The sequence below is a fragment of the Miscanthus floridulus genome, chromosome 19 (genome assembly GCF_019320115.1).
Source record: "Miscanthus floridulus cultivar M001 chromosome 19, ASM1932011v1, whole genome shotgun sequence".
NCBI lineage: Eukaryota > Viridiplantae > Streptophyta > Magnoliopsida > Poales > Poaceae > Miscanthus > Miscanthus floridulus.
In genome coordinates, this window is record NC_089598.1 from 7,429,885 (window position 1) to 7,443,209 (window position 13,325).

General features: G+C 46.1%; 1 protein-coding gene across 5 annotated transcripts; it reads right to left on the minus strand.

The window, feature by feature from the left end:
• Window positions 1-9,584: 9,584 nt before the first annotated feature.
• LOC136527899 (phosphoglycerate mutase-like protein AT74H) lies at window positions 9,585-11,130 on the minus strand. 5 transcript variants are annotated; one of them, XM_066520754.1, is made up of 3 exons: window positions 10,410-11,130; window positions 9,845-10,271; window positions 9,585-9,722 (listed from the first exon to the last, which is right to left on the minus strand). In XM_066520754.1, exons 1-3 carry the CDS (start codon window positions 10,951-10,953, stop codon window positions 9,668-9,670), a joined length of 1,026 nt encoding a protein of 341 aa, XP_066376851.1. In that variant the 5' UTR covers window positions 10,954-11,130; the 3' UTR covers window positions 9,585-9,667. The 5 variants fall into 5 exon arrangements, with proteins under 5 accessions (XP_066376851.1, XP_066376853.1, XP_066376852.1 ...); XM_066520756.1 differs by having other exon boundaries at window positions 9,585-9,716; window positions 10,410-11,117; XM_066520755.1 differs by having other exon boundaries at window positions 9,845-10,282; window positions 10,410-11,103.
• Window positions 11,131-13,325: the final 2,195 nt, after the last annotated feature.

Sequence of the window (13,325 nt, forward strand, 5' to 3'; positions counted from 1 at the left end):
GCACCCAATGCCTTTCTCCAGCTTTGTAATCGACCTACAAAATAGGATCAATTATTTTTAGGTACCCAAACTTGCTTGGGTCCTTGAAGGCTAGTTACCAAGGTCTTTGGTACCCAAATGGCCTTCTTCTTTGGGCCCACAATTGGTGTACCAATGAACTTAGTCTTCACACCGTTGGCACCCTTAACAAGCATGTAACAAGAATCAAATTTAATTGAGGATACACTAGGTTGCTTGTTCTTGTTAGTCTTGCAATATTGCTCTATACGCCCAACTAGCTTGCATCTATCGCAAAATCGACCATTGCCTTTCACAAAGTGACAAAGGCTGCTTTGCTTTTCTTGGGGGTATAGCCTAATCCCTCCTTATTGAGAGAGAACCTTTGTCTACCCAAGCACTTTAGCAAGCCGGCATCTCTACCATAGGCATTGCCTAAGGCACGAGTGAGCTCATTCACCTCCTTCTTGAGGGTCTCATTTTTCACCATTAGTGAGGCATCACAAGTGAAACCATCACTCAAAGGTGAAGTAGTAGTGGTGGTGCTACAAGAAGGGTTAGTGGGAGCAACAACAATGGGTTTATAAAAAGATTCATTAATAATATCACATGTTAGTCCCACATCACATGTCACAATCACTTGCTCCTTCTTAGCTCCCTCCTTCTTAACTTGCTCGAGGAGAGAGGAGTGAGCTCTTTTAAGCTTAGTGAGAGCATTGCCAAGCTTCTCATGGTCTTCCCTTAGACTCTCATGAGAAGCATTAAGCTCATCACTGTTACAATCATCACTTTCATAAGTATCATCATCACTATCATCATATTTTACCTTGGTGGGCTTTGCCATGAGACAAGTTGATGAAGTATCGAAGATGGAAGACTTATTGTTGATGGCTATGCTTGCAAGTGCTTTCTTCTTGGATTTTTTGTCATCATCACTTGAGTCATCATCCTTCGAAGAAGCATCACTATCCCACGTCACCACATAGACCCCACCCTTCTTCTTTTGGAAGGTTATCTTTTTCTCCTTCTTCTCCTTCTTTTGCTTCTTCTTCTCATCCTCATCATTATCACTATTGTAGGGACAATCCGCCGCAATATGGTTTGGGCTCTTGTAATTGTAGCATCTTCTCACATATTCTTTGCTCTTGATATTTTCTCTTCTCTTTCTTGCACCATATCCCTTCTTCTTCATGAATTTTCCAAAGTTTCACACAAAGAGAGCCATGGCCTCATCATCAATGTCACTAGCATCTTCATCATCACTTGATTCTTGCTTCCTTGACTTGCCCTTGTTCTTGGATGATGAGCTAGCCTTGAATGCTACACTCTTCTTTTTCTTGTCTTCATCTTCCTTCTTCTCATCCTTGTCAACCCCCTCCCTTTCCACACGGTATGTCTTTTGTGTCATGACATCATCTAGTACTTGGTTGGAGGTGAGTTGCTTCAATCCTTCTCTAATGATGATCAATCTCAATGTCTCAAATCTAGGAGGTAAGCACATCAAGAACCGATGAGAGACATCATCATCATTGATCTTCTCTCCCAAAGCCTTCAAGTCATTGATAATTACTTGCAATCTATGGAACATATCTAGAATGCACTCGTCATCCTTCATCTTGAAGCTTGTCAACTTGTCCTTGAGGATGTATAGCTTGGCACTTTTCACTATCGATGTGCCCTCATAGGTCTCCTCTAATCTCTTCCACACTTCACTAGCTTTCTCACAATCCTTGACTTGCTCAAACACCTTGGAATCAATGGCATTGTATATAGTGTTGAGAGCCATTGTATTGCATTACTTGTTGGCCTTGTCGTTGTTGGTGAGATTGTCTGGATTAAGAATCACATAGTCACTCTCGGTCATATCCCACACTTGGTCATTGATTGAACCAAGATACATCTTTATCTCTCTTCCAATAATCATAGCATGTGCCATCAAAGAATGATGGTTTGCCTCCCACATGGTTGAACACAATTTGAGCCATAATTTGACACCGAGGTTGTTAAGTCTTCAATCAAACGGTGACTATGGCTCTGATACCACTTGAAAGATCCTAATATGTCTAGAGGGGGTAAATAACCTATTTAAAAATCTACAAGATCACTAGAGCAATTTGATTAGTATGATAAATAGCAAAATGCAAACTTACTCTAGCTCTACAAGGGTTGCAAGCCACCTATCCAACAATTCTAGTTACTATAATAACTAGGCACACAATTTGATAAGTCACTACTCACTAAGAGCTCTCACACTTGCTACACTAAAGAGGTCCACTAGATAAACTTAAGCTACAAAGCAAGCTCTTAATTCTAGCTACACTAAAGAGCTTGCTATAACTAGTTTGTGCGAATATAAATGAGTGAGTAGGGTGATTATACTACCGCGTAAAGGAGTGAACCAATCACAAGATAAATACCAATTCAATCACCGGGGGAATACCAAGGAGCAAGAGACAATCAATTTTTCTCCCGAGGTTCACGTGCTTACCGGCACGCTAGTCCCCGTTGTGTCGACCAACACTTGGTGGTTCAGCAGCTAATAAGTATCACACACCTAGCCCACCACAAAAGGCGCTACAAGAACCTACCCACAAGTGAGGTAACTCAATGACATAGGCAATTTACTAGAGCTACCTTGTAGCTCTTCGCTAGGGAAGGTGCAAGACCCCTGACAATCACCGGAGCCAGGCACAAACAATCACCAACATGTGCTGAAGCTCCTCCATTGCTCCAAGCCATCTAGGTGGTGGCAACCACCAAGAGAAACAAGAAATCCGTAGCCACAACGATCCCCAAGTACCACTAGATGCAATCAATCAAACAAATGCACTTGGAATCACATCCAATCTCACTATGATGATGAATCAATGATGGAGATGGGTGGGAGGTGTTTTATTAGGCTCACAAGGATGTCAAGTATGTCAAAGTGCCAAGAGAGTGAGCCCCAAGCCAGCCAAATACTATTTATAGACGTCCCCTCAAAATAGAGTTGTTGCTCTGCTCGCGGGCTAACCAGACGCACTGATCGGACGCACCCTCATGTCCGGTCACCCTTGGCCATCCATGTGTCCTCTTTCAAACCTTGCCCATTCATCTCCAATGGTTAAGTCATAGTCATGAGAAACTTAAGTCATGATCGGACTCACTGCGTGATCGATTAGACTTTGAGCCACGCAACATCAGGTCGAGTACAGAGAGGTTCCAGAGCTGTTAAACTTTGACCAGACATGTCAGATCATAGACAACTGGACACACCGGTCAGTCTAGTCACTACAGCTCAACTACGCCTGATGACTGGACGCACGCCCAGCGTCAAGTCACAGCGTCCGGTCACGCTTCCCTGCTCTCGACCAGTCACTGCTTCCCTGGCTATAAATGACCGGACGCACTGAGGTGAGTCTGGTCACCCCACTGCCAGCGTCTAATCAAGGACTTTCTGCTCCTTTTCTTTTTCTAAGTCCTCAACCGCTTTGCCCTTGCTTCCGACTTGCTAACCACAAAGTGTAGAACTTGTGTCCACGTGTGCTTGCATTTTCCAAAGCATTTTACAAGGGTGAGAAGTTACACACTAGGTCCCTAAATGCAATGCATGAATCATGTCACCTAGCGGCACTTGATAAACCATTTAGCCAAAGATCTCCCCTCTTTATAGTACGGCTATCAATCCTAAGTCACTCACACCCTCTATGGTGTCTTGAGTGCAAAACAAAAACCTATCATATACCTTTGCCTTGATCATCTTGGTTTTTTTTTGTTTTTCTCTTTCTTCTTTTCCAAATGTGAAGCACTTGATCCATCTTTTTGTGACCATCACTTTCACCATGACCATCATCTAGCTCCATCACTTGGATTGGACCACATTTTCTAATTCACACACTTAGATCAAAGGTTAGTCCTAGGTTTCATCAATTATTCAAAACCAAACTCAATACCTGGTTGTGGGGACCTACCGCATTAATTTACCTAAAATGAGTGTCATCCACTTGAACAACTCAATTTAAGAAAATCAACCTCGACGACCCCCCAGGAGTGCACTTGGCAACTCCTCTTCAGGATCAGGTTGAATATCATACCACGATAGCCTCCACAACTCAAAATTACATCTCATCATCGGAGCACATAATAATTCAGCAGAACCATAGATTACAAGTCTTGTCGAACATAATAAATTAATTATACAACGTAAGACTAAATGTAATGTGAACCAAATGACTTTCTTACCAACATCGCTATCCTATGAATCATTTATATATCTAGTAACTGGTGGTCGCCTTGCCTATGGGCGTAGCCACCGTAGCTTGGACAGCACATGCCATTCACCCACTTTGCCACCAGTGACAGGGTGAGATCGTCGCTGTTGTCCTATACCTACAAAACAACTTAACGGCAACACCATGAGTACATTGCGTACTCGCAGAACTTAACTCCAATATATAGTATTTGATGGATGCATAGGGTGATTATCAGGCATTTGTATAAGTGTGGAAAACAATTATGTTCATTAAGAGTACGACATGCTATGTTCAACTTTAGAATTAAAGCATTTATCATTTAGCTAAATTGCTCATAATCCATCATTCATACTACCATGGATATAAAAAGAAACAACAACCGAATAGATCTGTCCCGAAGGACTCTAGGGTTTCAAGACTCTACAAAGGTGTACAACTATACCCACAAGGAGGGACGGGACTAACCACCATACCTCATGCATGAGAGTAAGGGTTGCCTAATCTGGCCCGAATGTCACAAGAAAGGTTCGACGGGATGCCCGGATCAGGTTTCCACCATCTTCCCAATACCTCGGGTATGGCTTCTGTACTATAACAGGTCCCCGATTCATTACGTACACCATCTTCCTGGCGCCATCCCCTTGCTAGCTTCATAGATAGACAGGTCGCAATTCGTTACTTGGCTTGTCGACCCCATCCGTGACATGCGGTCTGTACGGGTTGTTACTCGGACTTACGTATACCAGTACACGGTCCTTACTGCTCCACGACTATATCATCTAAGATCCCACACTCACGATGACCTACCCCTCGCATGAGCAAGATATCCAAGTTATCATCAAGATTATCATATTAGGGATATTAGTTCTTAGCCAGATTTATTAAATAAGTCAAGTTGTACCCTCTTTGGTTTTAGTGGTTAATTATCTAGGTGTAGCATCCTACACGCGTGAGTATGAGTTCCCTTCTCAAGCTCAACTTCTATCATTGCCCAAGCAACTAAGCAATAAGCATTAAGCGTTCTCATTCCCGTTGTTTAGGTGAGAGGCTCTTATAGATTATTAGGCTACTCTAGATGTAATATAAGAGTGGTCGTTATCCAAGACTACATGCGATGCATGACTCATAATGCAACTTGATAAGTATCCAAAGTAGGGTTTATAATAGTGGGGTGCCTGCCTGTTGGATGAGCAAGGATCCCATAGCTTGGAACATCGCTGGGCGCCTCTCCAATATCACATACCTATATACATGTCCATGTATGAGATACTTATGTATGGATGACATTATATTAAACATGCAAGAGGGAGTGTTCAGGTATACGCTGAAGGGCTGTCGGTTCGTGTTATCAGGTAGTCCGGCGTGAATGTTGGACAGTCTGGTGGTTCTTGGAATTAGTGGAAAAAGGACATACTAGGAACATTGGACTCTCCAACTAAAATTGGACTCTCCGATATGAAGTCTGTGCTCACAGGAAACTCCTCTGTCTGTGATTTATAACTTATCGAACACTCCGGTGCGTGTGGCGAAGCCTCTAGTAAATTATAAGGGCTTAGCCTCTTTCGGTGGTCAAAAATGAGATATGCCCTTTGGTGCCAAAGTTATGTCTAGCTGATAGAGAATATTCTATGGAGCACAATGAAACTCGTTTCACCATTTTTGAGGTCAAATGCACCTTCTATGGATTTTACAAGTGTAGGATGTGCCCACGTGAAGAGATTATAGGACACTCCGAACTAAGATTGGAATGTCCGATAAACACAGGCTGCTCTTAGGTTTTGGCTATAATTCAACGGACACTCTGCCAAAATAACGGACCATCTGATAAACGACGAACAGCAGCTGTGCAAACATGTTGGGATCGATTCCTGGGGCACTCAGGCTCCAAATTTAGTGCGATTTATTCCTATGGCTTACTAGGGATGTGGGGAACCTTCTCCAAGTGTTGGATGTGCCATGCATGGTCTGCGGTGAGCTCGACCACATCCATGGTGGTGGTGGCCATGGATGGAGGTGAAGCTCATGGGTATGGCCATGGGTGGTTGGGGGAGATAGTTGGGGACTTGGGGGTGTGCTCACCATGTCTTGGGGGACCCCTATGTGCAGTAGCTTGGCTTGGTCTTGCTCGAGTTAGGAGATCGACTTGAGGCTTGCTCCATAGCTTGAGGTTGAAGAAGATGACTTGGGGTCCTTCTCCTCCAACTCCGGCAAGGCGATGGTGTGGTGGAGGTGCAGCAGCTCGCCGGCGACGCTCTCCAGCATCTGGTGGGCACCACCCTCCTCTCCTCCTTCTCCCTTCCTCTCTTCTCTTCTTCCTTCTCTCTTTCTCCTTTCTCCTCCCTTTCTCTTCTTTGCTCTTCCTGGTGGCCAACATGAAGTGAGATGGGGAGTGAGGGAGAGGGCTGATGTGTTCATTTTGTGTGTGAGTGGTGCCAATGACAAGTGGGGCCATGTGTGGTGTGCGTGACACCGCATCAAACTGCATGAGACAGGTGTCGATGTGTTTTATCAGACAGTCTGCCAGGTGCGACGGACTTTCTGATAGACTGGCTAAGTGTGCTACGGTTTCGACGGACACTCCGCCGTGACGGCGGACACTCCATCAGTGCACGGGTTGTTTAAGATTATCCTAAGTCTGTGAGATGTCTTGATGGACGGTCTGGTGGTGATGTCGGACGATCCGCCAAACTGGCAGTGCTCGGTTTTAGGTTGGCCTAGGCATGAGTCAGATTCTCATTTGAATTACAAATGCACACAATGTTCAAAAGGTCTAGAGTTAAGCATCGTTATCTTTGGAAACATGTATTTTTAGATGCACTATATGCTCATGATGCTCATGAACAATTGTAGCGCTTTTTTGGGTCGTGACAGTAATATTTTCTGCAACATTGTCTATGATACCCTCAATGATAGAAATATGGTGAAGAAGCATGTGGCCCATGTGGGTAATAAAGGGGAAGGAAAGAAGCTGATGGAAAGAAAACAATCAACAAGATTAAAAAGAGGTGATGGTCTTCTAAGGCATTTATCATCAGTTTTTGATGGTTAGTGTGTCTCTTGTGTTTTCAGTCAGATTTGAACCTGTCTGGCCTGCAATAATGGTTGCTTCAGTTACTTGTGATGTTCGTCCTACACCTTTTATGGATGTTGCTTCTTCAATTGACAATCGTTTCATACTTATGATATGCATGAAGTACTTACTACCTTATGTCTTTTGATGACTTGGATCACACAAAACAAATAAGAGATTAGAAGATAGAAACAATTAAGATCTAGTGCGACATAATTTGCTTCCAAGAAACCAAAAGAGTCTTTTGATAATCTAGATACCACATGGGTCAACTTGATTTCAAAAAACACTATTCAAATGGTAAGCTGCCATATGTTGTCATAAAAGCATCATTCTAGTGGCGTGACATTCTAAACTCGACCAATTCAAAGATATAGCTTCAGCCATAGTTTCAGATGGATCCACTTGTTTACTTTGGGATGACCATTTGAATAGCATAATCCTAAATCAATGTTTCCCCTGAGCTTTTGTCTTTTGCAAAGAATATGAAGATGACTCTACTCAAAGCCAAAGAGGCAGCTAACAAGGAGAACTTATTCCATTTGCACCTCTCAAATCTAAGCCTTTTAATAGTTTCAAGGGTTTGACAATTACTTCTCAATGTGCATAGCCACCTATCAGGGTGATCTTTAGTCATATATGGGTCTCCTCTGTCTTCTCTTCGACAAACGCTTATAAATCTCTAATTGGGCATACAATGATTCATAATGCTTTCAAATGGTTATGGAAATCGTCATGCCAAAACAAGCATTTTTTGTCTCCTGACCGTCCTGAGTGCTTCTCAAGCGCAAGAATATAGAGCTACCTTCATATAGCTCTGTTCTATGCACTAATGACGATGTTCAGAGTGTTACACATCTTTTCTTACATTGCCCTTTCGCAAAGGATTGCTAGTTATCTCTAGGGATGCATACTTCATCTTTATTTGATAATTTTAGGAGCTTGGAAATTTTGGAAAGGCAACTAGCGGTTCCTTTCTGTATGGAAATTATTAGTTATGAGTTGGAGCATTTGAACATCCATAAATGATCTTATCTTCAATCTAATTCAACGTCCCCTTAGGCGATGCAAAGTCAAATTTGAGGAGCAAATTGCCTTAATGTTTCGCCAAACAAAGAAGAGAGGTATCTCCTGATTTTTAAACAATGGTTACTTGTTTAGAGTCATAAATGTAGTGTTTTTTTATCTTTTTTTTCCTTGATTCTCTTGCACACAACTTGAGCATTGTTTTAATAAAATCGTTAGTAGGGGGCATGCCACTTCTGTTTCATAAGAAAAAAAAATTATAAGTGAGCTTAAGTCTAAGAGGAAGTACATTGCTATATGTCAATAGTTTTATAGCCTCTCACATAATACCATGAAGGATTTCTTATGTTGTGAAGGGAAATTTGTGGAGGGAAATTAGGGAGGTTAGAGAAAAGGAACGCTGTTTCGCCAAACATGAAATAACTGCCTCATAAGAAAAGAAAAAAATTATTAGGACAATTAGATAGTTATTTCCCCATTTTACGAGTTGCCATGGCAACTCAAAACATTTCTTTTGTTTTATGTAACACACAGTCACACACATATGGTGCCTGTATATGGATGGCAACGGGTACAAATTACCCGTGTGCCCGCAGGTAAAACCCCGTTAGGGTGAGGATACGGGTACCATTTTGTACCCACGGGCATGGGTGCGGGTTTGATTTTGTGTCCGCGGGTAAAAAATTTGTGGGTATGAAAATACCTTACTTGTGCCCGCAAATCCGCGAACCCACATGACATGTGGGCCTGCTGCAGAAGTATATAAAGGACTTTCTAGGGTTCTCCTTATCCTCCCCCCCCACACACACAGCCCCAATCCTGGCCTTCCGCACGCTAGGCCGCAGCGTGTGTGCTATTCTAAACTTGTCACTTGTGCTTGTTGAACCATATTTATTTTGCTTGTACTCTTGTTATTAAGATGTTGAACAATAGTTGTAAACTGTTATTTGTGAACTATTATTTGTGAACTTGTGCTGTTGTGCATTGGATCTGTGATCTGTATATGTTTGTGATTGTGAATTTATGATCTGGCTGGCGGGTACGGGTGTGCCCGCGGGTACACTGTGCCCACGGGTGACGGGTGTGGGTTTAATTTCGTGTCCGTGACGAGTCGCGGGCGCGAGTGCGGGCACAGGGTTTGCCTCGCGGGTGCGGGTCTGTAAACCCTCTACCCGTGGGTAACGTGACCGTTGCCATATGCGTGTCCAACGCAAAGACCCAGCGATGAGTAAATTCAATCAGCACAACTAGTCAATTAATTAACTGAAATTTTATATGATTGATCGAAAGCCACTGGAACTCTGCTTGCTCCTCTGTATACAAGCGAAACAAGATATACGTACTAAAACTTACTAGCTAGTAGTAAGTTACTCCTCTGTATACTCCATATTCTGCAGCTTAAATATTTATATATTAGTATTAGTACATATATATAGTAGTTAAAACAACTGCTAGTAGATTGTAGTAAATGGATGGAAGAACGACTGTCCATTGGTCATGAAGCGGTGGTTGAGCTCACCGGGCTTGGCCGTCTTCTGCCACATCTGGTCCTGCAGCATCTCCTCGGTGAGGCCGAACGCCCTGAGCTCGTCGGCGGTGTGGTGCACGAGGAGGCTGTACCTTCCGCCGTCGCCGGTCTGCATGACGAGCGCGCCGCCGTTGGCGAGGTTCTCGAGGCCCTCGAACTGGCGGACGGTCCACTTGTACCAGCGCATGAGGAAGACGCGGAGCGTGAGGCCGTGGGAGACGAGGACGATGTTCATGTCGCCGGTGGTGGTGGTGCCCGGGGGTTGGAAGCGGCCGATGTCGATGTCGGCGAGCAGGGTCTCCCGGAAGCCGGTGATGCGGTCGTACACGTCCGCCGCCGACTCGCCGTTGGGGAAGCGGTAGAAGAAGCGGCCGTAGCGGAGGCGGATCTCCTTCTCCAACCGCATCTGCTCCCGGTCCTGGAAGTTGCCTGCCATTCGTTAGGATATGAGTTGATGAGCGGAAGGAAGACCCACCTCTGAGAGGCTGACGGGTGGGACCATGTGGATAAGGCAAAGCGTTCGTTATCCGGCCAAGAAAGGATGGTGCGTGCGTACCGAAGTCCTGCTCCCGGAGGCGGGGCTCCTCGCGGACGCCGACGATGCGGTGGGGCTCGAAGGCGTGGCCCATGCCGCGCAGCGTCTCCAGGGAGCGGCGGTAGGGAGAGACGTAGAAGTAGACCTTCCAGTCGTCGCCGTCCTGCGCGAAGAGGTCGCGCAGGCGGCGGCCGCAGTCGTCGGCGTCGCTCCAGCCCTGGGCGGTGAGTCCGATCCTGGGGTCCGGAACGCGCGTGTAGGCGGCCTCGTCCACGTTGCCCTCGCTCTCGCCGTGCTGCACCAGCACGATCCGCCGGGGCCTCGGCGGCGGCGGCGGCGCGGCGACGGGGGCGAGGTGCGGAGCAGGGGCGGCGGCCTGCTGCTGCTGCTGCGCGTGGTTCAGGTGCAGCCCGGGGACGGCGGGGAGCTGCTGCTGCAGCCGCCGGCGCGGGACACCCAGCGTGTCCTCGCAGCACCGGCACCGCAGCCGCCGCCGCGCGGCCGCCGGCGGTGCCACCACCAGCGCTGCCGCCGACGGACGGCACTTGCTGGGCGCCGCCAGCATCGACGGCACCTGATGCTGCAGCGGCAAACCAACTGCAAGGCACTAGCTAGTAGCTAACGGTTTCGGTTATGGCTTTGCTTGCGGGCAATGGCAGCGTCCATTCGCCTCCGCACATGAGAGATGCTATATCCACGCAGCGCGGTGGGCTTGACTATTGCATTCTGTGGCGAAGAGGTCATGAGTCATGAACACGCAGCCGCTAGCTCTGTCGTGTTCGTGTGCCTCGTGTACTCGCACTAGCAGTGGTGTGCTGGTGGCTTGGCGTCGCGACATCGACATGGCATTGCCATCTGTGGTTCGTGCCCACACGCACACACAGTGGGCAGTCGCAACTGTCCTGTCTAGCACTTGGCGTCTCTGGTCCGTCATCTACTCATCTCTCTCTTTGATTTGATAAAGCCCCGTTCGGCTTACCTTATAATCTGACTTGTTCGGCTTCTTTTTTTTTTCAGTTGGAACAATATTTTTCTCTCAAAATAATTCAGGTGGAACAGTGTTTTCAGTCAATTTCAGCCAAGCGAACGGGCCAAAACGGACTTGCTAGCGCCCGCTCGTTTCGGATGGATGGGGTATTCAGATGACCGCTCCTATAGCCGTTTCACACGTTGTTTCCATGTAGTTTCGTGCGTCCACGCAGGGCTCGCGCCGCCCCCGAACATCACCATTATCGAAAAAGAGGGGGAGGGCATCAGATGCCAGCCACCGACGACGAGAAGAGAAGGAGACAACGAGATACGTTGTGCTAAAAGCGAGGATAGTGATGCAACACTCAATCTACTTTTAAAACATCCAGATGCAACATTTGCAACATACGTTTGAAGACAGATGAAACACTTAAAACATGCATGTAAAACACTTACAAAACATTGAAAAACATACGCAACATCTAGATAAAACACTTGTATCATATGTGTTAAACATATGCAACATTCAAATAAACACACTTGCAACATCCGTCTAGATAAAACATTAGGAACAGAAGCTTGCAACATACATATACAACCATTACAACATATGCAACATTCCGATCCACTTTTGCAACATCCATATAAAACACCTGCAATATACCTCTGAAACACTTAAAACATACGCTTGCAATACGCGCTTTTCAGCACAACGTATATTTGCTACTTGGCAGAATGAAGGCTCATCGATATGCGTTGACCAGAGGCAGTAGCCCTGGGCGAGGAGCGGAGAAGATGACGCCCACATCGAGTTCAAGGAAGCGATGGACGGATCTCGGAAAAAGGCAGCCGACGGGCCTCGACAGTCCGATAGTCCAGGGCGCACGGTCGCATGGGAGCTAGCGTGGCGGCACGACAGGTGGGCTAGGAGGGTGGCACGATTCCGGGTCGAACCAGCGAGGAGGCAGTGGGGGCGCGTGGCTGCGCTGGTGGCCGGTGGCGCTGCAGGCGATGGCGTGGCGCTGCGAGCTACGTGTAGGGTGGTGCGACTGCGTTGGGGGAAGGAAGACCGGAAGAGGGCCGCGAGGCAGGATGACTAATTCGAAAAGCAGATAGGAAGAGGTAGTTGGGCCTGTGTCATGGCCGTCAACCCAGCATCTGACGTAGACACACGCTCGTTCCCAGAATTACCGTTGATAAAAAAGTGGTCGCTCAACTCGCTGCACGGCTGGCGCCTGGACTGGCATATTCCATTCCATTGCCGTTGGCAGGCTGTAGAGGCCTTGCCGTTCCAGCCCAATGGGCTGGCAAATGTGCCCCTTAGCGTTTGTCTTTCCCAGTGGCCCATGTACCTCCGCATGCGACGACACATAAATTGAGCCCGCTTGGCTTGGCGTAGTAGCTCCACGATACGGACGGGCCCTCTCTCGGCAGCAACCTCATTTTTTTTAGACTGTATAGTATCTTCATTCTCATCTTAAAAATGCGATCAACAACAGCGCGTATGATAGTTCGACTGTTGGCCATTTGATTGAGGAGATTAAGTCTTTATTGAATCTTAATTTTCTTTGTTTCGAGGGCGTTTATGTTGGTAGAGATTGTAATAGAGCCGTCCATGAGCTGGCTGTGCTGGGTCATCTTTGTACTGAGGGTCAGGTGATAGTTTCTAACTCCGTACCCGAACGTGTCGCTGTCGGGCCTGTTCGCTGGTTTTATAATCCATCTTTTTCATCTTGTTTTTTTTTCAGCCGAAATAGTATTTTTCTCTCACATTAAATCAGGCGGAACAGTATTTCGGCTTGTTTTTTCAGCGAAGCGAACGGGGCCGTAATTGTTGCTAACGATAGGTTAGCCAGTGAGTAATGAAATGACACACAGATTCAAAAAAAAAAGAATGCAATTCTACATTTTAAATTTAGTTAATACGGACAGCGGCCGTTTGTACTTCATTCATATTTAAGGTCATAG